The following is a 26,339-nucleotide window of genomic DNA, read 5'->3' on the forward strand; positions in this document are numbered from 1 at the left end:
AACGACTGCAGAGAAGCGTTGCCGCCGTCGCGAGTCACCACTCTAGAAGTCCAGAACGCCATCACGAGACCTCCGGGATTGCCGTCGCGAGACTTCCGGGATTGCCGTCGCGAGACCTCCGGGATTGCCGTACGGAAGTTTCTTTACTTTCTTGTTTCACAATTTCCAGTAAGTTCTTTTTCATAGTTTTATATATTAGTTTCTTCACTTTCTTGTTTCACAATTTCCGTAAAGTTCTTTTTCATAGTTTTATATATTAGTTTCTTCACTTTCTTGTTTCACAATTTCCAGTAAGTTCTTTTTCATAGTTATATATATTAGTTTCTTCACTTTCTTGTTTCACAATTTCCGTAAGTTCTTTTTCATAGTTTTATATATTAGTTTCTTCACTTTCTTGTTTCACAATTTCCAGTAAATTTTTTTCATAGTTTTCATAGTTTTATATATTAATTTCCAAGCTACTGGAATATATTAGTTCTTTTTCATAGTTTTATACTGCCTAGTTAAATATATTAGTTCTTATTTTATATTAGTTTCTTATTAGTTCTTATTTTATATATTAGTTGTTAAATATATAATATATTAGTTCTTATTAGTTCTTATTTTATGTTAGTTTCTTATTAGTTCTTATTTCATAGTTTTATACTGCCTAGTTAAATATATTTTATATATTAGTTTCTTATTAGTTCTTATTTTATATTAGTTGTTGTTGTTGGATTGAGGTATGATAACTTGATGTCGTTACTGTTTTCCATTAGGCATGTCTACCGATAATTCATCTGTCCCGCAAAATCCACACACTCTAAATAATGTGGTTGGTGAAAGCAATGAAACTATTAATCAATCACATGAACAATCTGAAGGAGTTGAAAGAGTAGAATTACATTCAGATGATCATGACACACAACAAAATGAAGAAACACACGATCAAGAGTTTCAAACAAACAAGAGAAAAAAGACTTCAGGTGTGTGGCATTAACTAAATCGGGCACAACAATTAGCTACAAGAGGCATCAAGACAAATGCGTTAAGAGAAAGGCAAATTTGAAGGTAAGTACTTAAATTTGAAAATAAATTTTTATATAGCTAAATTATTCTATTCATTATTAATAGTTATGGTATTGGTTTTGTACTTTGTACTTTGTAGGTCACCGATCAACAAACAAAGTTAAATTTTATGCCTAGTGATGGAGTTCCATCTTCCCTTCCTCCATTACATCGTGGAAATTTTAATATGGAAAGAATGAGGGAGTGTGCTGCTAATTGGGTCATGATGCATGAGCATTCGTTTACTATTTTGGAGGAAGCAGGATTTAACCTATTGATGAAAGAAGGATGACCAGAGTGGAAAAAAATTAGTAGAAATACATGCAAAGCAGATTGTTTGCAGGTTTATGAGATTGAAAAGAAGAAGTTGAAGAACAATCTTGAAAGTGTTAGTAAAGTAAGTTTGACAACAGATTGTTGGAAATCAAAAAATCAGAAGATTGAGTATATGGTTGTCACTGGACACTGGATTGATTCTTCTTGGAGGTTGCAAAAGAGAGTTTTAAACTTCATTAACATTCCACCACCGAGGGAAGGTCTTCAGCTTTCTGATGCTATATTTGGATGCATGAAAGAGTGGGGCATTGAAAAGAAAGTGTTTACAATTACCGTTGATAATGCTTCAAATAACGATTCTGCTATTAGGTACATGAAGGATACACTCCAAAGGTCAAGAAGTTTGGTATGTGGGGGACGTTTGTTTCATGTTCGCTGTTGTGCACACATATTGAACTTGTGTGTTCAAGATGGATTAGATGAGATTCAGAACATCATTAGTGATGTTAGAAATAGTGTGGAATATGTGAACCGGTCGGAATCAAGGCGTATACAATTTGGTAACTGTGTGCAACAATTGCAATTGAAAGATAGGAAATTGATTCGTGATTGTAAAACTAGATGGAACTCAACTTTTGAGATGTTAAGTTGTGCACTAAGTTCAAAGAAGCTTTCAAGATGCTAAAAGATCGTGATCCTTTCTATGAGAGTTGTCCATTGGAAGATGATTGGGACAAGGTTGTCAAAGTTTGCTCAATTTTAGAGACTTTCTGGACAGATACTCACATTATTTCAGGTTTGTTTCTTTTATTTATTTTTTTTTAATTTGGTTAAGGTTGTGACTTGTGAATTGTGATTATCTGAATTCAAATTTATTTCAGGTTCTGAGTATCCTACTTCAAATTTGTTTCTTCAAGAAGTTCAAAAAATCAAATCAACATTGGATAGTCATGTAGATGATGAAGATGACTTTATTAAGGATTTGGTTAAGAGAATGAAGAAGAAGTTTGATAAATATTGGGGTGAGTGCAATTTGTTGATGGCTATAGATGTTGTTTTTTATCCAACAAAGAAAATGCTTGCAGTTGAATTCTGTTTCCCTAGACTTTATTCTGATAAGGAAGCTAAGGAGAATATAGCAAAAGTGAAGGAGATCATCAATACTCTTTATGGAGAGTATGTTGCTGAATCAATGAACAAAGATAATCCTGAAAATCCAAGTTCTTCAAACACTTTTAGAAGCCAAGTCAGCCGCCAAAAGTCTACATATGCTTGGGAAGATTTTGAGGGATTTTGTGCCCAAGTTGAAACTTCAGGGCCTAAAAACTCTGAGTTAGTAGACTATCTAGAAAAAGCGCGTCTTAAGACTACTGAGGTTCCAAGCAACTTTTGTTCTTTAGATTGGTGGAAGATGCATAGACTGCAGTATCCAATATTGTCTCGAATGGCAGCAGATATTTTAGTTATACCTGTTAGCAGTGTGACTTCAGAAGCAACATTTAGTGCTGGGACAAGGGTAATTGATTCGTATCGTGCATCATTGTTGCCTGAAACAGCCCAAGCTTTACTTTGTGGGGGTGATTGGCTAAGACATATACATGGAGTTACCAAAAACAAAGTAAGTTAACTTTTATGCTAAAAGATACATTTTTTAAAAAATATTTGTTTAATTGTATACTTATTTTTATTTTTATTTTTATTTTGTAGAAAGAGAAATCATTCAAAGAAATATTTCTTCCGGCATCCAACTCATGAAAGTAAGTTACAAAGTAACATCTTTGTTTAACTATTTTTAATTAATTTCATTTATTATCTAATATTATTCATTTTTTTTTTTTGCAAGTTGAACAGATATTTCCTGTTTTGAACATATCCAGGACGAAATATATATGTACAAGGAATCAAGGACTACTACTGTTGACTTGTGTTTTGTAAACTTATTTTGAATGTTTTGAAGTTTGAACAAACAGACTTGTGTCTTCACTATCTTTTACTTCGTTGCGAAATTATTTTGAGTGTTTTGATTTGAAGTTTGTATTATTTATGTATGGATAAAACATAGCAGTTTAAATTTTAAATCAAATAGGTTAAACCGTCAAATTCAAGGTTAAGATCGAGCACGCATTTGAACCCGAACTCGAGCCTGATCTCGAGCTCGAATTCGAGCTCGAGCTCAAGATCGAGTTCGAGCTCGAGCTCGAGCATCCAGTCACGAGCTCGATCGAGCTCGAGCATAACTGCATTTAATGAGCTCGAGCTCGAGCATACCCATGCTCGAGCTCGGCTCGACTCGTTTACACCCCTAGTATTAACTATTAAGTGTCAAATAGACCCGTGAACTTTCTTCAAAAAGTCAATTATGCTTCTTAAACTTTCAAAAGTTGCAATTAAACCCATGAACATATTATTTTGGAACATTGAAGTCCAGAAATCAGTTAGTGACTTGCAATTGCAGGTCATTAGGGTTCTGGAGAACTTCTGACCAAACTCCGACAATTGGGTTGCCAGTTGTGTTCACCTTCTTCGGCGAAAGAGAAGGCAAACCAACTGGTCTATCTTATCCTTCTCCAATCATTATTACATGGATCATGGTCCACACAGTTGTCTGAACCATAAATAAAAAGTACATTTTTAATATACTAAAAGTACATTATTTGTGTACGTAAAGTACATTTGTTGGAAGTACATTATTTGAGTACTTAAAATACATTATTTTATATATACTATCAAATAATGTGCCTTTAGTATACAAGTAATGTGATTTTAGTATATTAAAAATGTATTGGATATTCATGGTCCACACAGATATGTGGACCATGGTCCACACAATAATTGGCCATCCTTCTCCTTCGACTGGAGAAAGCGACTAAACCGATTGCCTTCCCTTTCGTCGAAGAAGAAGGCAGACCAATTAATTTGCCTTGTCTTTTGTTGGAGAAGGTGATTGTGACTGGCGTTACTGAAGTTTGGTCGAAAGTTCACCAGGACTCGAGTAACCTGCAATACAATTAAAACTAAAAATAAATAAAATTGCAAATAAATAAAACTTTAAAAAAAGAAGAAGAAGAAGAAGAAGAAAAGTGACAATACGATTAAAACTGGAGAAATAACAAACAAAAAATTATGGAATTATTATGTAAAATTATGAAAAAATTAGGAAAATATTAAAGAAACAAAACTGCAAATAAACTATTAAAACTGGAAAAATAAGAAACAAAAAAATTACAGAAAATAAGAAAGCATTAAAACTAGAAAAATAAGTAACAAAAGAATTATAGAAAATAACTGTAAAATTACGGAAAATTGGGGAAAATTACGAAAGAAATGGAAAAAATAAAAAAAAAAATGAGAAAATTGAAATATGAATTCGAACAATGCCTACCTTCCATTTTTGAAACTCGAAGAATTTTTTGCTCGAGTCCATATTTGCTCGTACTCTATATTTGCTCACTCGTAATGAATTCGAAGAAGATGACATCTCCAAAAGTCTTGTATGTTAATGAAGAGATCTAGCCTACTGGAGATACTTGCACGACAATAAGAAAGCCAGAAGAAGTGGTTTGACTCAATAATTTAGAGTTTTGATTATTTATAAGCCTAAGTTGGAGGAACTGACTAAGGGCATCCCCATTTATTTGATTTAAGGAGATTTTAGAATAGTAAAAGTTACACTTAGGAATTTTAGACAAATGGGAATGACAAATTTTCAGGCCATTGTTCTCCTCCAAAGAGAGAAATTTTGCAGAGGCATATGGCCCACCACAGCCCACAACGTCCTGACACAACCCTTTTAAATTTTGTTTTGTTGGCCGCCAGCTTTTTGTTTTGTTTTTATTTTATTTTTTTCTTTAATTTTAGTTTTTAATTTTTAATTTAACCTATTAAATTTTTGTTTTTATTTTTTAATTATTAATTTTATTTTATTTAATTTTAAGTTATTATTGTTATTAAATTTATATTTATTAATTAAATTAAAATTCTTAATTATCAATAATAATATTATTAAATTTATAATTATTAATGATATTTTTATCAAATTTATAATTATGATTTTTAGAATGATAATAAATAAAGAAATACTTAAAATAGGGAGATAAAATTGTGGTTCCACAAAGAGTTGTGAAAAATTTAAAACTAATGGGAAGAGGAGATTTTGTGATTGAGTGCGATAGTAGATGATGAGGTGGATGTTGGGGCCCACAAAAATCTGGTGTAAAATCCTCAACTATTGAGGATGCCCTAAGAAATAAAGCCACATTAGCAGGAAAGTGCTGCCATGTCATCAAAAATACTGGAAAACCTGTAAAAAAATTCTATGCAAAAAAAAATGGTTTGTAAATCGAAATATATATAGCTATCAAAACAGCCGATATTGAGTGGGAGAAATCCCAGCATGACCCGTATTCAACCCAACCCGTTTAACTCGTATAAAATCCGGGTTAAACGGGTTGAAGCCGGATAACCTGCCCGGTATAGGGATAGCAATATGCCCTGTCACCATCGGGGATCTCCGACCCCGTAGGAGACGGAGACGGGGATGGAAAAAAATTTCGAGGATCGAGGACAGGGATGGAGAATTTTTTTAATTCCCCGGCGGAGACGGGGATACCTCTCCTCGCCCCGCCCCGTCCCCGAATAATTATTATTATTATATATATATTATTTATTTATTTATTTTAGTTATAATATATATCTATATATATATATATATATATATATATATATATATATATATATATATATATATATATATATATATTAATTTTTTTAAAATTAATACTTAAATTTTTATTTTTTAAAATTAAAAATTACACTAATTTTAAATTTTGACTAAGAGTTGATCGAGGATAGAGAATCCCCGTCCCCGCTAAATTCTCTGTGAAGACGAAGATGTGGACTATTTTTAATTCCACGTCGGGGATGGGGACGGGGACGGGGAGGGGGAGTATACTCCCCTCCCCGTTGCCATCCCTAGCCGGGTAACCCAAAAAAAAAAAAAAAAAACTACAGTCTGAAGCATATTGCACTATTGTCGTATTCCCATTTCCCCATTTCCCTAATAAATCCCTAATCTCTCTGCTCTCTACGAACTGCAAAGTGCGAAGGCCGAAGCGGAAGTGCGAACTCCGAGTCTCCGACCAGCGACTGGCGACCTGCGGGCTGCGTTTCGGCCTTCTCCCAGTCTGGCAGTCTCCCTACTCCGGTCTCTCTCCCTACTGCGATTCAGCCTTCTCCCTCTCACATTTGCACTAAACAATTTTTAGTAACCTTTGTGATTCTGTGAATTGTGAACATAGTGTTGAACTGTGAACATAAATGGCTTCTTGAACCTGTTGGTTAGCGATCTTTTTTCTGAAGTTATTACCAGTTTTCTGGGTTGGTTTGGGCATTTTGATTTATTGTTATTGGTTCGATCAAAATGGGTTCTTGTTGATGGGCATTTTAATGTTATTGATTCAATCAAATGGCTTCTTGAAGATGTTTGTCAGTCGTCCTTTCTGCATGTTTTATCATATTGTTTGTTTCAATTGTTTGGTTGAGCTGTTTGAAACTGTGATCATGTGAACTGTGATTTGTGTATTTGATAGGTGTGTCATGTGTGAATAATAGCAGCATATCAGATGAATTTTTATGTACTACTAAATTACTAATTTTGTATTTTTTTAATTTTAGGACGGGGGCTGTTTAACCTGCCAGACCGTCGGACCATGGGTTGGGTTGTGAAATTCTAACCAGTATAAGAAATGGGCTACGCTAGACAGTTTTAACAGTTCTAGTCATCAAATATACCTTTATGAAAGGTAGGTGTTGCACGGGATGACACTTTAACTTTGTAGTTATAAGTTTGTATCTTTAGCAAAATGACAGTTTTTGATGAGTGATTATTATTATTATTATTATTATTATTTTTATTAAAGTAAATATCAATTTTGGTCGTACGAGTATTAGTAAAATGACAGTTTTTGTCCATATATTTAATTCATACCAATTTTCATCCACCTATTGTTTTGGTATCAGTTTTCATCCACAACTATTATTTTAGTGTCAAAATTCATCACGCTGGTCACCCGTTCGTTTAAAACATGCCGAAATATGAAATTATTAAGGATAGTTTTGTGCTTTTCAAATTAGGATCCGTATTTGAACATGAATAAAGTGATTAAGTCCTCAGATTTATCCCAATTTGCAGTTTTTTTCCGGAGGAAAACTGCGAATTAGGATTGATCTTAAGGCTTAAATTCATTTATTTATGCTCAAATTGGACTCTTAAGTTGAAAAGGACGAAAATTAGGAAGTAAACATATGTAGACTAAAACTATCATATCATTTTGCTAATAGTCTGAGATCAAAATTGGTATTTGCTGTTTTTATTATTATTACATTCACTAGTAGAGTACTAAAGTACTGTATATCTGAATATTTCTTATTTAAACCTAGTTTGTAGGAGCTGTTCTATGCTTGCTTGCGTTGTACGATCCTAGAACGCCATGGCCCAATCGACGTCCCTTCTTTTACTGGGACTTGCAGGGAGAAGAAGCTTACGGAATCTCTACCTTGCCCATACAAGAATCACTTCTCTGTCCTTCAACCACAACCACACTCAACAAAGAGCATTATCCAACTCGCATTCACTAAACGGCGAAGATCCAATCTTGCCCGTTCTGATAATCGGTGCCGGCCCAGTTGGGCTCGCTCTCTCTATACTCCTCACCAAATTGGGTACTTATCTTAAATCACCATTTTGACTGTCCCTTTGGAGCTTTGCAAAATTCTGTGAATTCAATACTCTTACTTTTCTCTATTATGTGAACCCAAATTCCATTTCTTTTGCTTTTTGGTGTTCGGGTTTTTATTTTTTATATTTTATTTTATAAAAAATTACATTGTTCGTTTCTTTGTTTAAGGTGTGAAATGTGCAGTCTTGGAGAAGAGCAAGGTCTTTCCTACCCACCCTCAAGCTCACTTTATTAACAATCGATCAATGGAGGTTGGTTTTTTGTTATGTGGAATGTGTTCTATCGAATATTCATGGGATAAATGGAACTTTTGTTTTGATGGTAGAATTTGTTGATAGGTGTTTCGCAAAATGGATGGTCTAGCAGAAGAGATTCTGAGTTCTCAACCACCAGTAGAGTTTTGGAGGAAGTTCATATACTGTACATCTCTCACGGGTCCTATTCTTGGCTCAGTTGATCATATGCAACCCGAAGGTAGAATATAGTACCAAACCACCTAATTTGATACTAATTTGCATTCGAATAACAAACACAAATGCTGCAACTGGTGGTGTGTTGATGTACTTTTCATTGAACTGATTTTTGTCACATATTCTATAATTGAAGCATGTGTTTCATCTCAGCCTAAGCTGATCTGATAGTTGGATTGCACATTTATATTTATATATATATTATATGCTCAACATCTATGAGTAACTTGGTAGAGGACAGTTCTTTTACATGCTTGCTTGAGAAAGTGCAATTTGTTGTGCTAGTTTCATATACTTCTCTTTTATTCAGATTTCGATCATATTGTGAGCCCTGTCTCTGTTGCACACTTCTCACAGTACAAACTGACCAGATTGATGCTTAAGCAGCTAAAGGAACTTGATTTTCATATCAGGAACTATGAAGGGTTTGGCATGCATGATGGCTTTATTTCGGAGAAGCAGCTCCTTATGGGGCATGAGTGCGTAGCAATAAATCCTGGCAATCATTTTATTACTGTGACTGCATCTTTCCCTGGGGAAGGAAAGTCTACAGAGAGAAGTATCCGGTGTCAGTTCCTTGTTGGTACAGATGGTGCTGGAAGTACAGTCAGAAATCTTATGGGAATAAATATGAAAGGGGAAAAGAACTTGCAAAAACTTATCAGTGTCCACTTTATGAGCCAAGAACTGGGGCAATATCTCATTAATGAGAGACCTGGGATGCTGTTTTTCATATTTAATGAAAAAGCTATTGGTGTTCTTGTAGCCCATAATCTTGAGCAGGGGGAATTTGTGTTGCAGGTATGTATCACAATGGGATTGTTGTGATATTTGTAATTCTAATGTATAGAAGGAAACTTACTATACTTCTGTTTGAAATTCATAGATACCGTTTTATCCACCTCAGCAAAGGCTTGAGGACTTCAGCTCTGAGGTATGCTTCTCCGCACTCTGCTTGCTGAGTTGTTTTGTACACGGGACATATTAAAATAATCATACACAACATTTTGTTTTTTTCTTTCAATATCTAGTTGTATTTTATGAAATTTTAAGGATACATGGTTTCTTATAAAATACTGCTGCAGATGCATAAAATAATTTTCGAGCTGGTAGGTAAAGAGCTTGCAGACGTCAAAGTGATGGACATAAAGCCCTGGGTAATGCATGCTGAAGTTGCTGAGAAGTTTCTGTCGTGTGGCAACAGAATAATTCTTGCTGGGGATGCTGCACACCGTTTTCCTCCTGCTGGAGGTTTTGGTAGGCAACTGCTCTCATTTATCGGTTTGTCTTTTTTGGTTGGCCTACCAAATTTTGTTTGGTACCATTTAGGTTATGAAGGTTTTGGATTACTACAATTAGCTTTTTTTTTTTTTGGTCAGACCACGAGGTGTCTTGAGCCGGCCCTAACTGTAGAAGGCACCTTTAAGCCCGTACCATACTCAGACTAATCCCCGTTCAATTAATACTCAGGCACCTTTAATACCGTACAATTAGCCTTATTTAATTTGGCTCAAATCATTATTGTTATGATTTCTTTTTTCTGGACTGAATCAGCAGTAGGGCAGGTTCACATTTCCTTTCAGGCAGATAGTGTAAAAACCATAATCTTAGAGAGATAATAGAAGAGACTTGAATCATCTGCGTCTATTATGTGGAGGGTAAATACACCAATGATCATAAACCAAAACCATACTCTCCCTATGGTGATGATGCTTGATCAATTTATATTTGTTTAAAGCTTTGTTTCGTGATATCCATATAAGCAACCACAATAGGATGCAGACTGATATATATTGTCAATATGATGAAAGGGAGCCACTGAGATTCTTTCTACCATTTCAGGAATGAATACCGGTATTCAAGATGCTCATAATATTGCCTGGAAATTAGCTTTGGTTAGCAAGGGTATTGCTCCTGCATCATTTCTTTCCACTTATGAAGCAGAACGTAAACAGGTATTGCTTTTCTGACTTCTTAATTAGTTCTTTAAATTTCCCTCACCCTCCACCTTTGGATATGTGGTACCTTTCATTACCATTCTGCAATTTGATAGGTTTTTACAATTTTACTACTGGTTTAGTGGTTTTCATATACTAATACTTGGAACGTTTAGATTGCAACTTTTAATACAATGCTTAGTGTCCAAAACTTTAAAGCTGCAATGAGAGTTCCTGCTGCACTTGGTCTTGATCCAACTATTGCAAATGCAGGTAAAATGCATGTTTCATTCTATATACATGTGCGCTAATGTACTCTGTAATATAGTGATGATAATGTATCAATATCCTTGCAGTACATCAAGCTCTTAATGACACCATTGGTTCCATTTTACCATCTGGAGTACAAAAGACTATTTTAGATGGAATTTTTAGCATAGGCCGTGCACAGCTTTCTGATCTTGTTTTAAATCCGAATAATCCGCTTGGATCTGCTAGGCTTGCCAGACTAAAAGAAATATTCGAGGAAGGACAGAGCCTTCAGCTCCAGTTCCCTGCTGAGGATCTTGGTTTCAGGTAGTGCCATTGACACCTATATTGAATTGATTTTATGCATATCAAGTTAATCCAGTTAACAAATTTGTTTTATCTATTCAATCCAAATTCAAGCATCTTCGAATGCTTATAGTTCTTTATTTCAAGGCTAATTTTGCGGGTAACTGAATTTTCTGTTAATTTACTTTCTCTAATTTAGGTACCTCAAAGGAGCATTGGTGTCTGATGGTGATAATCTGTTGCATGAACCCGAAGCACCCACAGGACGAAGGAGGGACTTTGTGCCCTCAGCAGATCCGGGATCAAGGTTGCCACACATAAATGTTAGACCATTTTCAAATCCACCTAGCAAGGTATTGTTTTAACTTCTTAATAACATCTTTTCTTTCATTCCTAAGGGAAAACTTGTATTGGCATTTGGGAGGGGTGGGTTTAACTTTGTTAAATGCAAGATTGGAAATTCAGGCTCTTGAAGTTTATAAATTCTCACATGTGTACATTTAAATGGAGGTTATTTCATCTATTGTAATCTTTTGTTATAATATATTCTTTGTGTTCTCTTTTTCTTTGGTTTCTCACATATTTTGCTTCCACCTAACTGGCGGGTGGTTGTTATTCTCCACCCGCCGCTAGGCCTTTCAATCCCTCAATTTCAACACATACCTTATGGATTATGTGCAGGAAACGTTTTCTACATTGGACCTTGTATCAGCAGAGAAGGTCGAGTTTGTTCTCATTATAGCACCAGTGGACTCATCCTACCATCTGGCTCTGGGGGCATTCCAGGTTGCTGAGGAATGTAAAGTTCTTTTAAAGGTATGCGTGATGTGGGCAGGAGAAACTATTGCGGGACCCAACAGAAGCAAAGCTGCATTGTTACCTTGGGAGAATTTCGTAGATGTTTTGGAAGTTAAGAGAGCACCAAATTCGTCGTCTTGGTGGGATGTCTGCCAGATGACAGACAGGGGAGCCATTTTAGTGAGGCCCGACGAGCATATTGCCTGGCGCACAAAGTCACAACTTGCTGCTGATGCCACAACTGAGATGAGAAAAGTTTTTCGCACCATCCTTGGATCTCAATGACAGATGATGATACATACTCCCTAGTCCCTCCCATTTTTTTTTTTCTTCCAAGTAAATATCATAAATAGTTTCATTTTCTTGTATTACCATTCTAATTAAAGCTGGAAAAGTTGTGTACTTTCTATGGGCAATCAGAAGAGGAAAAATATGTAGTTTTCCTTAAATATCCGAGTCTACAAGGAAAATAAGACACCTATTTTGAGGGATTAGTGCATTGCCATTTTTTTGCCCACCTACACTCAAAGGAAGTCGGTATGTTGATAATATAATCTAATTTTTAGATTATATTATGTTTTATTTTTTTTTTTTTAAATTTTATTTCTTTTATATTTTATTACTGTGTTATTTTTATGAGACTTTCTACGGAGTATGTAATAAATTTGTGGCGATAATAAGATTGTGAGCTAAAGAGGCTCGTTATACTATGGTTTACCACCTTGTAAAGTGGATTGTTGATATAAAATACATTTTTAATATATTAAAAGTTTATTTTTAATAAATATGTTGATTTTTTAAAGGTACATTATTTGTTTACTGAAAGTTTATTCAATATACTAAGCCATGATAAATAATGAACTTTCAACATTTATTTATAATTACATTAAGCCATGATTTATAGTATAATTTGCCCCAAAGGTAAATTTAATGAGAAACTACGTAGATGCGTAGAGCTCTCATCTGATGTTTCATGCATTTTAAACGGTATTGGGTGAAGGAAATTTCAAGAGCTGCCAGAAATGGAATATATTCAGTATCAGGTAGCAGTATTCGAAACAAAATGCACAACTTGAAGAGGAGAAACTTGACTTTTTATAGAGTTAAAACTTCACTTTAGCCTGTATATTGAAAGATCATATATATTACGATGAAATTCGAACTTAAAACCTTCCTTATGAAATATAACTATGATGTTAGCTCTGCTTGGTAAAAGACGAGGAGCTTAAGATAATACTCCGTAACTTATTTTGAAACGCTGCCCGTTTCAAAGTAAATTCATGACTTATCTACTCTTCTTCGTTAATCAAAATCCTAATATCTTAATTTATCTCTTTGTCTTTTTACAATTCTCAGCTAATTCAACAAATAATTTTATTATACACTTTAATTTCAACTAGTTAGAGCTTATTAACTACTAATTTTTCATCTTTCAACTAGGCGTGCCAAACAGAGCCGTTGTCACAAAGTACTTGGTAGGCAATTTACAATGAATTAATAAACCTCTGAAGTCCTGAAGAATGCCCAACTCAGTTCATTGGTGAAATGTAACAAAACTATGACTAACTAGGGAGGGAATTACAGAATAGTAGAATACAATTTCAGAAGCTAGAAAAGCTCAAGAAAGATATATTGAACCTGCCTGGGTTATCAAGCCCAAGTTCCAAACCCTATGATCAAGCGAATAGTTGTGGCTGTCATGATACCCAGCAAACCACCCGCAACTACCTGCAGAAAAATGCAAGAAAAATCAGTTCTCTGCTTGCTTTCATACTGCAAAACAAAGACGACTTTCAATCAATAAAAGAGCGTTGAGGGGAGGCTAAACCTGAGGGGGCGTGTGACCTAGAAGTTCACGCAATGGCCTGCTTTCAGAAAGAGGATGCTCAGCAGGTAGTTCACATACAATTTGATTCAGAACCTGAGTATGAACCAGATGGATAGGTTTAAGTAATTCAGATGAATTTGTGATCCGAGTTTAAAATATCCATATCAAATAACATCTCAACTAAAAGCCTAAGCTGATAATTGGATTACACATTTATGTTTATATATATATTATATGCTAACACACCCCTTCACGTGTGCGAGCTAGTTACTTTTGACGGGCTCCAAGCAACACCCATGACCTTTGGCATGGGGTTGGCTGGCAAATTTTACTGTGGATCATGGTATGAGCTATGTTTTCGTTTTATTTTTCAAACACACTAGTTTCATTATAGTAGCGCTCAAGTATTATTTTATTTACACATCATGCATCTGCTATCCAGTTTCATTTTATATACACAATAAGTTCATTATAGCAACACTAAAGTATCACTTTAATTCTACTACATGTTCATTTCACAATATACATATTTGTGCCGTATCACCATGGTCCACACACAACTGTGTGGACCATGATCCACCGTATAACGAATAACGATTGGGGTTGGCTCTGGTCTCAAAATTAAAATGCATTCCATCTCAACTAAAAGTCTAAGCTGATAATTGGATTGCACATTTATGTTTATATATTATATGCTAAACATAATAAAACTGCCCTCAAGAACACACTCAAAATCATGCAAAACTAGTGAAGATTCAATGGCAAACTGCAAATTAGAAGATAGAATTCATCATATATGCATGTGATTGCAACTACAAACAAACACACACAAATCAAGGGGCAGCCTCAAACCTCCGCTTGACGTCCAGCATGTAATCTTACTCCAGTTGCATCATACATGACCTACCAAAAATGTTTGTTACACATTAGATACCATTGGCACAATGAAAATCAATAGAGTCAAGATAAACAACAGAGTTATGCTTCTTTTCCTTTTGGACACATTCAGTGCAGTAAACAAGAAGATAGAATGAATATCCAACAGATTTGGGGCAAACATAACACCCCGAAGGAAATAGGTGACCAGTAATGCAATCAAGATTCAACTAGCGCCATGGGCAAATCAAGCCAATTGAAAAGTGAACCGGCCCATATAAACAAAATAAATATAGAATTTCAATTTTCAAACATGTGAGAATTTAGAGTATTATGTCACGTTTTGCAAAGTTGGATTGTTGAGTTCTTAAGAAAACAAATGAAGAGTTTTCAGATTTTGTTCCCTGATTGGATCAAAATGCACTATGCATTGCACTTTGATGATTCCAATTGAATTACACTATACTCTTTTAATGCTTAAATAGAGCATTCCAATTCCAAATGTTGAAGAAATATGTTATGTTCTCACGTCACGGGCAAGAAAACATAAGGAAAAATGAATAGAGAATAACAGTTGGAAAAGAAAAGAAGAAACCACTGGGTTTGCTTGAGACCCTAAACTCCCTTAGACCCTTTTTGGGATTCAATTTCTGCTTCCATTATTCTGAATAATACTCCCTTTTTATAGGGTAAAATACAACTCATAGAATGGCTAAATAAGTTAAGTAATATGCTGAAATCTTATAAATAATTAAACTACCTAAATTAATTCGAAGACTAAGAACAATAAGTTAAATAACTATTTAGTAATTTTTAAACAACTATTTATTAGTTTCTAAATAACTATGTGCTCGTTTTTTTTCCTAAGGAAAATGTTTTTCCTAAAACATTTCAGAATATAATAGCAATTTTTCTCAAAATTCTTTTCCTGATTGATTCCTAGCATCCAAACATGCAATATCGTGGAACAAACTTCCCCTTCCTCAAAATTTTGTTCAAAAAGGTGCCTCGAGGACTTCCATTATCATAATAACAATTTGATTCACTTAAGAGATGCTCTTTGTGGGGGCCGGGGGTGACTGACAATAAAAATGCAAGTGAAGTGCCTAAGGAGAAACAGGAAATGTAATCCAGAACAATAATATACCAATAACAAACCTTCACTAAACTCCAATGAAACAATAAAATGCTAACAACTAAACAATCTCAATAACATCAATGAAATGGCAAAATATATTACTTTAAAGCTGAGAATATGGTACAATATAGTAAAAGGGAACAAAATGATACCACACACGCTAAAATAAAGGCTGTCGCAAAAAGTGGTCCTCCAAATCCCTCCTGCAGACCAACAGCTACTGCTAGTGCAGTTACAGTTGATGAATGGGACGACGGCATACCACCAGATCCAATAAGTTGCTTCAGATCCCATCGTCTTTCCTTGTACCTACAAGCCTCTTGAGATTAAAGTTTACACAATCCTTTTCTATTATCAATTAACTACAATCATAGGCCCTACCAGTGTAACTCTATGATATGCATTGGGCAAGAACAGACCGCAGAAATGCAATAAATAACAAACAAAATCTAAAACAGAATGATTTTTCTGTTTAAAACAAACCATTTTTTCTATGATGTCAAAAGACTTAAGGAATTGACACAGCTAGCAGAAAAAAAAAAAAAAAACACCAAAGTTAAACATGGAATCAAAATAGAGTTAATACCCAATTTAGTCTTGACTATAGTGATTTTTCTCGTTTTAATCCTAAATGACTTTTTGTGCTTAATCCAAAATGACTTTTTGTGCTTAATTCAGTACTGGACTACGATGGTTTTACCTAATTGAGTACTCTACCTCTGTTTTGCTGTTAGAAATTAGAATCAAGGACTAAATCAAGAAAAAACCACTATAGTTGAGGAGTAAATTGAGTATTAACAAAGGGAAAATTATCAAGCTATCCAACCAATGACTCAATTAGGTAAAATCGTCGAAGTCCCAGATCCAATGAAGCACAAGAAGTCATTTAGGACTAAATCAAGAAAAACTATTATGTTCAAAAACTAAATTAACTCAATAAAAATATCTAGAACTGAAAATAAACTAAATTAAAGCAATTTATAATTTTAATGTTTAAAGAAGCAATGGGGGAATGAAATAGAAGTAGGTGTTACCAGACGGTAAAGACCTTGATGGATTGAGCAAGAATGAAGGCAATGAGAGAAGACATGAGAGGACAATTAGTGAGGGCTGAGGATGACATAGACGACGTCGGAACCGGGTTCTGGGTCAACGACACCGTTGATCCCCCCGCCATTTCAACACCCTAGTACCCGACGACCCTCACCCCTCTCTCGTTTCCTTTAAAACCCACCTCTGATTTAAACCAACTTTCAATCAATCTTGATCCTGGGTCTCAAATTGCTTAAGGATTTAGATTTGCAGAAAAGAAGGAATGGCAGGGATACTATGAAGAGAGGGATTTTGCATCAGTGAGCAATGATCCCCCGCGGGGATAAGAGGAAGAAAGAAGCAAACAACAAGAATTCAACTCTGCATTAATGAATTTTTCTCTTTAATTTTATCTTCGGCAGAAGAGTCGTACTAATCTTGATTCTTCATTGAGTACCATAAATTAAAATAGGAATAAGGGAACTACATATCAAATTGTAATTAGACCATCTAATTTAAAAAATTCAAACAATTGAACTCAAAGTGACCTGTTGATCAGATAATTATGTGAAGTGGAGGTTTTCAATTTAATTTTAAAAAAAAATTATTTTAATAATTCTAAAATAAAAACTATAATTAGATGAGATGCCAAGCATCTTGTGTTCAGATGACATGTAGTGATTTTTCCATATGGGAGGTCATGAGATCGAGCTTCAGTGCAGGCGGCAAATCAACCTGTTAATAATTTAACACGAGCTAGCGGTCCGGTGGGTTTTTAACACGAGCTAGCGGTCCGGTGGGTTTTTAACATGCGCTAGCGGTCCGGTGGGTTTTTAACATGCGCTAGCGGTCCGGTGGGTTTTGTAACGTACATATAATCAGTTTGAGTGAGACCAAATCTCAGATTGTTTCAGTCAATATTAGCATATTCTTCATAACTCTCGTCACTACAACAACTAGGGGTGAAAATAGGCTGAGCCAATGTTGCAAAAATCGCGCCTAGGCGCCATTGCGCCGCCGCGAGGAACGGCCTCCGTGGCCGCCTAACCGGCCGGTTCGGCGGTTTTTTTTTTTTTTTTTTTTTTTTTTTTTTTGAAAATGTCGGAAAAGTTTCGGAAGGCATAACTTTTGACTCGGTTGTCCGATTTGGACAATTTTTTTTTCAAATCGCGTATTTTTTCGAGATCTATCCACCGCAAACAGCCGAAGGCGGTTTGGTCCACTAATTTCTCAAAAAATGCTTCTTTAGCTCTTAATTTTAGTTTTTTTTTTTTTTTTTTTTTTTTTTTTTTTTTTTTTTTTTTTATGTATTTAGATGGTTTAAACAATCTTTTGAACACTTTTACAACCACTTTCGTAAATAATTTCTAAGAAATAACTATAGAAACCTTATGTTTTATTACTAAATTTTAAAAATTTTTAATTTTTAATTTTATTTTTAATTAAAAAAAAAAAAATCGGCGCCTAGCGTGTTTTGCAACATTGGGCCGAGCCGAGCCGAGCCGAGCTTTGGAAAATTATGCCTGGGCCTGTTACGAAAATCTAAAGCCTGGGCCTGAGCCTGTATGTAGGCTTTTTGTTAGGCTCAAGCCTGAGCCTGCAATTAGCCTGGCCTGGCCTGAAGCCTTTTTAAAAGCCTGTTTAATATTTAGGTCATTAAAAATGCTTCAATGTATGTCCTACCTTGAGCCAATTAAAGTGTACATATTAAGACTTTTTAAAAACTTTAGTATATCTAAATAATATAAGAAATGTACCTAATACAAAACTAATACATAATTACATAAGTATATCACCACAATGCTAAACATAATAGCATTAAAATATAAAATAAAATAAGTCACGACTTCAGCATGCTCGTTAACTTGTTTAGAAATAAATTCAATTGTATTATTGTTTGTTATCCTATATAATATTTTAAATAATTAACAATCATCTCACATAATTAAGTTACGATATTTCATTAAATATTATTATTGTAAGAACAGTTAATAAAAAAAATTACACAATAAAATCACTTATAGCAGGATTAACAGCAATGTTTATAGTTGAATCATAATTTAGAATGAGATTTTGGAGATAAAGGATTAGGGTTTGGTAATTATATATATTTGGGGTTATATTGTAAATATAAAAATATTAGGTATAAAATAGAATATATATATATATATATATATATATATATATATATATATATATATATATATATATATATAGGCCAGGCCTGTAGGCCTGAAGGCCGAGCCTGGTATATATAGGCCTGGCCTGTTTAGTTTAATAGGCTTTAAAATTGGCTCAAACCTGGCCTTTTTACTAAACGAGCTAGGCCTAACTAGGCTTTAATTAGGCCAGCATATAGGCCCCTACAAGGGGCCTGGCCTATTCCCACCCCTAACAACAACAAACAAGGGTTTTGTAACGTACATATAATCAGTTTGAGTGAGACCAAATCTCAGATTGTTTCAGTCAATATTAGCATATTCTTCATAACTCTCGTCACTACAATAACAAACAACACGCCGACGACCAATCTTGATTCTAGAATCACTTGTAAGTAAATGGATCGCAGAGTTGTTTTAAATAAGATCTCAACACGCCAATGACCAATCTTGATTCTAGAATCACTTGTAAGTAAATGGATCATAGAGTTGTTTTAAATAAGATCTCTCTTCGTCTCCAATCGGAGACGAAGAAATGGTCTTCGTCTCCGGCCAGGATACGAATAGCTTATCGGAAGGGGAAGGGGATAATTAGCAATTTTTTTTTCAGAGTTTTTTTATTTAAGAATTATTAAAATAATTTATTTTTTTAAAAAGTTAAATTGGTAACCGCCACATCATCTAATTATCTGATCAACAAGTCACTTTGGGTTCAATTGTTTGAATTTGCGCTGTTCAGGAGTCTGATTGTTGCTTTTTTTTTTTGAGTTGGATGGCCTAATTGCAATTTGATGTGTAGTTCTATGGCCTATTTGACCCTTATTCTATTAAAATATAGTTCATTAGGTTATTATAATCCCAAATATTTTTCATCTAGTATTTTTAGCAAGTTTCTAACAAGTAACCCATCTAATTTGCTTACATGGCAAAATAAAATAAAAACAAAATGCTGACATGTTATTTTTTTCATCTAACTTGTTGTTTTTGTCACTTTTTCCTGCAGAAGAATTCAATTTTTTTTTTTTTTTTTTTTACATATTTCTGGATTATGTTGATTTCTGATATGGCTTGAAAGATTTCAACTCCTCATCTGTTGCGAGTGTTGAGTGTGAAAACACGTAGAGATATTCTAAGAGAAATGCATCCATGCATGCTATTGTTACCATAAATTTTGCATGCTAAATGTATATTTTTGTCGTGGAGGAATACCCCATCGCCTTCAGAAACATGGCCGCTTCCCTCGGGGACATATGGCAGTCTCTTTTCTTCGATGTCTATCTCTTTCTCTTTCGAGTGCTACACATTATACCTCATAATGTGAAGTTCCTTAGCTTCTACTTCAGTCAGATTGTGGCTGTAGCCAATAAACGTAAACATGTCCTTTTCGTATCTACACTCAAAGGAAGTCAGTAATTAAGTTATACCTCAAACATTAAATCAAAAGACGAGTTAGTTATTATACCTCAAATGAAGAGCAATATACAGATCATCGTTGTCCCTTAGTCTATTAACCAGCTCTTTTCCAAGCTCCTCAATCTCAGGTATGTACCGAAGAGTCTCATAAACGCACCATCCAAAACCAAAATAAAAACCAATACCAATGCTAATGCCAATAAATGGGTTCAAAAACCACAAAAGCGGTAACATACTTACTTCATAGGCTCACATCCGATGGAAAAATAGATTCACTGTTTTCTGGAAAATTCGTAGAAGAAATCAACATAATCTGGAAATACGTAAAAATATTGAATTTTTCTGTCGAAAAAAGTGACTTAAACTGCAAGTTTGATGAAAAAAATAACATGTCAGCATTTTATTTTCCATGTAAGCAAATTAGATGGGTTACTTGTTAGAAACTTGCTAAAAATGCTAGATAAAAAATAATTGAGAGTATAGTAGTCTAGATGAACCATATTTTAATTCATTGTGCTAGATGAACAATCAATGTTAGTACATGAGTCTATTTGACCCTTCTACCTTTATCTTTTTGGGGGGTTTCTATAAGGAGTGGTGTTTTTGTTTTTTAGTTACATATTTTTCTATGTACTTTTAAATATAATGAATTGATCAATAATAAGATTATTTTTAGAATTACTATTCGCATTTAGTATCACTGTATCAATAGACCAAACAATTACAAAAAGTATATGATATAATAGAGGGTAAGGTAGAAAAAAAAACATAAACATCAAAATAATTTGAACCATTCATTTCATCCAATAATTGGACGAACATTTTCAATTTCCGACCTAACTTTATTGGCTCTTTTTTTTTTTTTTTTGAAAGCCAACCAAACGGTAGAAATATTATAGCAAACCAGAAATAGATTCTGGAGGGACAGAGTCCCAATACAGAGTGCTAGTTTGAGAAAAAGCTGCAGAAGCGAGGGTATGAGCGCCTCGGTTAACAGTTCTAGAGACTAAGTTAACAAAACAACGATTAAAAGATGACATAATGGACCAAAAAGCATCAATAGTAAAACCAACATAAGATAAGAGATCAATGTGATCACAAACTAAATAGTGTTGAAGATTTGAACAATCTGTGAGGAACTCCATAGAAGAGATATCGCGATCTTTGAGCCAAGAAAGCACTTCCTTGCAAGCTAGAGACTTGGCCATAAGGGCGGAGATACAATCCGGTAATATGCTGCTGAAGGCCGCTGCAAAAGCTCCAACTGGTGAGAGCAGCACTGCGCCGACAGTGGCTTTCTTGGTCGCCGGCCGGAACCCGGCGTCGAAGAAGCATCTGGCCGCCCCTCCCGATCTGCAAACTGGACGCCGGTTAGAGGAGCAACTGCACTACCCAGTTTGGAATGAACTTGCTACCATGCACGCACTGATGTGGTGGCCATCCCAAACCGCCGCATTCCAAGCTTTCCATACATGGTATAAGACTGCTACAACTGAAACAAGATCTCTCTCCCTGAGAACACTCATTGCATTTCTAAACCACATGGGGAAAGTATTTCCAACCACATTAGAGATAGGAATGGAAGATTCATGTCAAACAAACTTTGAAAAATCACACATAATGAGTGCATGCATAGTGTCTTCATGAGCAAGGCCACACATAGGATATGAGGGATCCACATATACTCTCTTTATAAGCAAGTTTGTGGTAGTAGGGAAGATATTAGATAGTGTTCTCCATATAAAAGTCTTCCACTTGGAGGGGGACTTTTAATTTCCATAAGGCTAGCCAATTATCAAAGTCCCCAGGATTGCCAATGTAGTCGTAAACCATGCGTCTATATCCATTTCTCACCGTATAGAAACCCCTTGGGTCATCTTGCCAATACCAAATATCCTCATAGTTAGGACTAATAGGGACCCTAGAAATACGAACCACATCAACAGGATTAAATAAGTCAGTCAATATTGATTGATCCCAAGATAATGTATTCTGGTCAATCGGGCCTGAAACCAGCGCTCCACGTAGCTCATTAGGCATAGGTGGCTGTACCATACGACTAGGGTCATCTGGTAGCCATGGATGTCTCCAAATCAGTTGACTGCCGATTGCCTATCCTCCGCCTTACTCCACTACAAACCAACTCATGAGCTGCTATAATACTACGTCAACATAAACTTGGGCAGTTTCCCACAGTGGCATCAATAAAAGTAGTTCTGGGGTAGTACCTTGCTTTATATATTCTTGCCACAAGAGGCTGGGGCTTGGTAAGGAAGCGCCATTCTTGCTTCCCTGACATAGTTAAATTAAAAGCCCTTAAATCTTTGAAACCCAAGCCACCAAACTTCTTAGGGATACATAAACGGTCACAGGCTTTCAAATGGATCCCCCCTTTCATTCCCCGAGCCCCACCAATAGCGATTCATAGTTCTTTCAATACCCAAGCATACAGATTCAGACAACAAGAAAACACTCATAGAGAAAGTAAGCATTGTCTGTGCCACACTTTTCAAGAGGATCTCCTTGCCAACATGCGAAAGCAACTTTTTATTCCAAGTCCCCACTCTCTATATGATTTTATCCTCAATATAAGAAAAGGCTGTCTTCTTGTTCCTACTTACAAAGGATGGTAACCCCAAATATTTCCCGAAATTGGGAGCCTGGGGAACCCCCAAAACTAATGCCACATCATCTCTGGCCTCATGAGCCGTATTTATGCTAAAGCACACACTTAACTTATGAAAATTTACCACCTATCTTGACATATCTTCATAAGCTTTATGACATTGTTTGATAACCCTTGTTTCCTAGGCATTTGCCTTAAAAAACAAGAGGCTATCATATGCAAAAAAAAAAAAAAAAAAAGGAGAAATAGGAGGAGCCCCTAGCTACTCAACAACCATGAAAATAACCTTACGCTTCAGCTTGCTGTTATAATAAAGATAGCCCATCCGCACAGATAATGAACAAATATGGAGAAATGGGGTCACCTTGTCTAAACCCACGGGTGGGGACAACCTGGCCAATATTCTCGCCATTTACCAGAAAACTATAGGAAACAATGGTGACACAATTCATAAACAACTTCACCCAACCCTCTGCAAAATCGAAAGCACCTTGTGCTCAAATGGCACATCTGTAGCTCCCTTTGAGGGAAGGTCACAGGATCGAATCCGACGGTGGGGGTATTGACTCTTTGGGCTGCAATAGTTAGAGAAAGTATATAGTAGATGTTACCTTGTAATAGAGTAAATAGTATTCAAAAAAAAAAACATATTATGGAGAAAGGACCACTTCATACAGTCATAAGCCTTAGCCATATCCAGTTTTAGGCCCCAGATAATGACCAATTTCAGCGGCCACCAAAATGTTATCAGTGATTAGTTTATCAGGAATAAAAGCACTTTGAGACTCAGAGATGATTTCCCCCAAAAAAGGTTTCATCCTATTTGCAATCATCTTTCCCATGATCTTATATACCAGTATACGACATTGCAAAGAGCAATAGGTCTGAGATCAGTTACAACCATGGTTGCAGTAGGCGCTAGAAGCTAGTTGGGCGCCAAAAAAATAGTGGTAGACTTGCACTTTGACAATTTTATTGAGGCTGTTTTCAACATTTAATCAAATAACACATCCAAATAAATGAAATAATGATAATTAATAAGTCATAACATCAAAACAATATTAAAAAAATAAAAATACTCAAATACTTCAATCATCCAAAGATTTAAAGTATCAAACTAGAACACGGATGGCTGGACCAGACGACATTGGTTAAAATCGGACAAAATCAGTCAAAATTGGACAAAATCGACTTACTCGGCCTAGTTGGCCGACTAGGCCGATTTGGCCACCTAGGCCGATTTTGACCGATTTTGTTGCATAGGCGCTCGGTCGATTTTTGGGCGCCTAATAGTGAAAGCGGAACAGCCTAGGGGTGCCTAGCGCCTAGGCCGATTTTTACAACAATGGTTACAACTTCTAGACACTTTTTCTTAGGGATAAGGACCACATTATTGTCATTTAGACCATCAGGGAAAGTACAAGAATTGAGGCAATCTAAAACAAAAAAGCACCTACACCACATCCCAAAAATGTTGGTGAAAACCAGGATTCATTCTATTTGGCCTAGGAACCTTATTAGGAAACATAGAGAATAAAGTAGTCTTAACCTCCTCTAATTCAAAAGGGCGTAACAGGGCATCATTCTGATTCTGGGACACACGTGGGGTAATAGCAGCAAAGAAAGAATCCATAGGAGTTGGGGTATTAGAGTAGAAAATATTATCAAAATAATTCAGAACAACAGAGTTCATATTATCCCCCTCTACCCAAGCACCAAAATCATTTTTCAATCTAGCAAATAAGTATAATTTTCTTCTTACGAGTAGAAGCATACCTATGGAAGAACTTGATATTGGCATCAACACCTTTCAACCAGTGTTGCTTGCCCCTCTGCTTCCAAAATGCACCTTCCTGAGCCTCCAGCCGGCACAATTGTTCCTCAAGGCGTTGGAACTCAGTCAGGGAGGCCTGGTCCCTACAACCCCTCAACCGCAATTGACCCTTCTATAGTTTCTTAATCTACTCCCCAAACTTGTGGAAGTGGTCCCCACCCTAGCTCAATAATCGATCCCCACAATGTTGTAGACAACTCAGCAAGCCACCATCATTCCCTTCCTGCCAAGCACCCTCCACTACACTCCTACACCCTTCATCCAACAACCATGCCATCTTAATTAGCAAATCCCTACGATGGTTACTACCCCTCAACCGTGTGTCATTGACCCCCAAGAAGAAGGCTGAGTGATCAGACGACCGAGTGACAATGTTAGCTACATTTGCACCTACAACCGCACTACACCAACCCGTGCTTGCAAGAACCTTATCTAACCCCCCCTCCATCCAATCCACAGTGCCCCTACCTCTCTCCCATGTGAACGGATACCCTATCATAGGCAACTGGACCAATCCACACTCATTGATAGCTTCCCCAAAACAGCGAAGGAGGCCATCAGGATGGGGATTCCCCCCACACTTCTCATGTTGGAATAAAAGGTCATTGAAATCTCCCAAGACCACCCACGGAAGTGAAGATCTACCCGCGAGTGACCTAAGCAGATCACAAGATTCCCTCCTCTTACTCCACTCCGGAAACCCATAAAAACCAGTCATATGCCACACACCCCGTCCTACCAGACTAACTTCTACATCCACGTGATTTTTTGAAATAGCTCAACAATCTTGCCCTATTATTCTTTCTCTACGACAACGCCAAACCACCACTAAAACCACTACTATCGACATAAAACAAACCTTCGAAGCCAAGCTTGACGCGGAGACATTCAACATGTCTCCGCCCCACCTTGGTTTCCATGAGAAAAAAAAATCAGGCTTCTTACTAGACACCAGGTCTACAACTTCGCGAACTGTGCGTGGATTGCCAAGCCACGACAGTTCCAACTTAACATACTCATGAGAACGGGCGGGTCTGGGAACTAGAACTCACCGAAAATAAGTTTTTTGAAACTTCCACCATAGCAACATCACCGCCAACCGCCCCCTGCCTTCTACTGCCATTAGCCACACATCCCGTCCTACCAGATTAACTTCTACGTCCACATGATTTTTTTGAATAGCTCAACAATCTTGCCGTATTATTCTTTCTCCACAACAACGCCAAACCACCACTAAGACCACTACTATCGACATAAAACGAACCTTCGAAGCCAAGCTTGACGGGGAGACATTCAACATGTATCCACCCCACCTTGGTTTTCATGAGAAAAACAAAATCGGGCTTCTTACTAGACACAGGTCTACAACTTCACGAACTGTGCGTGGATTGCCCAAGCCACGACAGTTCCAGTTTAGCGTACTCATGAGGACGGGCGGGTCTGGAAACCAGAACCCGTCGAAAACAAGTTTTTTGAAGCTTCCACCATAGCAGCATCACCGTTTCCCTACGCTGTTTTGCGACTGCCACCACGTCAACCTCCGAATGCTTACTGCCACCTGACATCTCGCCACCGGAAGCGCTCACTGCCACCCTCCTGGCCGCAACACCATC

At 36.2% G+C, this 26,339-nt stretch overlaps 2 protein-coding genes and 1 long non-coding RNA gene across 6 annotated transcripts in view; 1 reads left to right on the forward strand and 2 right to left on the reverse strand.

The window, feature by feature from the left end:
* LOC109194092 (2,4-dichlorophenol 6-monooxygenase) overlaps window positions 1-12,314 on the forward strand; it is a 30,220-nt gene extending 17,906 nt beyond the window's left edge. The window contains exons 1-13 of one of the 4 annotated variants that reach the window (XM_019344992.1): window positions 6,405-6,526; window positions 6,997-7,124; window positions 7,762-8,043; window positions 8,229-8,311; window positions 8,399-8,534; window positions 8,841-9,331; window positions 9,417-9,464; window positions 9,616-9,787; window positions 10,373-10,485; window positions 10,644-10,740; window positions 10,824-11,043; window positions 11,222-11,375; window positions 11,704-12,314. In XM_019344992.1, coding sequence (XP_019200537.1) covers window positions 7,812-8,043; window positions 8,229-8,311; window positions 8,399-8,534; window positions 8,841-9,331; window positions 9,417-9,464; window positions 9,616-9,787; window positions 10,373-10,485; window positions 10,644-10,740; window positions 10,824-11,043; window positions 11,222-11,375; window positions 11,704-12,105 — 2,148 coding nt within the window. In that variant the 5' untranslated portion in view covers window positions 6,405-6,526; window positions 6,997-7,124; window positions 7,762-7,811 and the 3' untranslated portion in view covers window positions 12,106-12,314. Of the gene's footprint in view, window positions 1-6,404; window positions 6,527-6,996; window positions 7,125-7,750; window positions 8,044-8,227; window positions 8,312-8,385; window positions 8,535-8,840; window positions 9,332-9,416; window positions 9,465-9,615; window positions 9,788-10,372; window positions 10,486-10,643; window positions 10,741-10,823; window positions 11,044-11,221; window positions 11,376-11,703 lie in introns of those variants that run through there. The other 3 variants (XM_019344984.1, XM_019344975.1, XM_019345001.1) reach the window with 3 other exon arrangements.
* LOC109194131 lies at window positions 12,139-12,574 on the reverse strand. The gene is made up of 2 exons (XR_002048444.1): window positions 12,444-12,574; window positions 12,139-12,343 (listed from the first exon to the last, which is right to left on the reverse strand). It is a non-coding gene; the product is annotated as an uncharacterized LOC109194131 (long non-coding RNA).
* A 636-nt stretch (window positions 12,575-13,210) lies between these two features.
* Window positions 13,211-17,111, reverse strand: LOC109194125 (uncharacterized membrane protein YuiD-like). The gene is made up of 5 exons (XM_019345026.1): window positions 16,697-17,111; window positions 15,815-15,971; window positions 14,501-14,551; window positions 13,649-13,741; window positions 13,211-13,548 (listed from the first exon to the last, which is right to left on the reverse strand). The coding sequence occupies exons 1-5, from the start codon at window positions 16,837-16,839 to the stop codon at window positions 13,471-13,473; spliced, it is 522 nt and encodes a 173-aa protein (XP_019200571.1). The 5' UTR covers window positions 16,840-17,111; the 3' UTR covers window positions 13,211-13,470.
* Between the last annotated feature and the right edge of the window lie 9,228 nt (window positions 17,112-26,339).

The sequence above is a fragment of the Ipomoea nil genome, unplaced genomic scaffold, assembly GCF_001879475.1.
Source record: "Ipomoea nil cultivar Tokyo-kokei standard unplaced genomic scaffold, Asagao_1.1 scaffold0233, whole genome shotgun sequence".
Taxonomy (NCBI): Eukaryota; Viridiplantae; Streptophyta; class Magnoliopsida; order Solanales; family Convolvulaceae; genus Ipomoea; species Ipomoea nil.

Excerpts from the sequence above, each read along its gene's own strand:
- LOC109194125 (XM_019345026.1), bottom strand. The coding sequence starts at position 16,839 with ATGGCGGGGGGATCAACGGTGTCGTTGACCCAGAACCCGGTTCCGACG. Across the intron at positions 14,552-15,814 it reads CCTTTATTTTAGCGTGTGTG|GTCATGTATGATGCAACTGG; the intron begins GTATCATTTTGT and ends CATTTTTGGTAG. Across the intron at positions 13,549-13,648 it reads TAGGTCACACGCCCCCTCAG|GTAGTTGCGGGTGGTTTGCT; the intron begins GTTTAGCCTCCC and ends ATTTTTCTGCAG.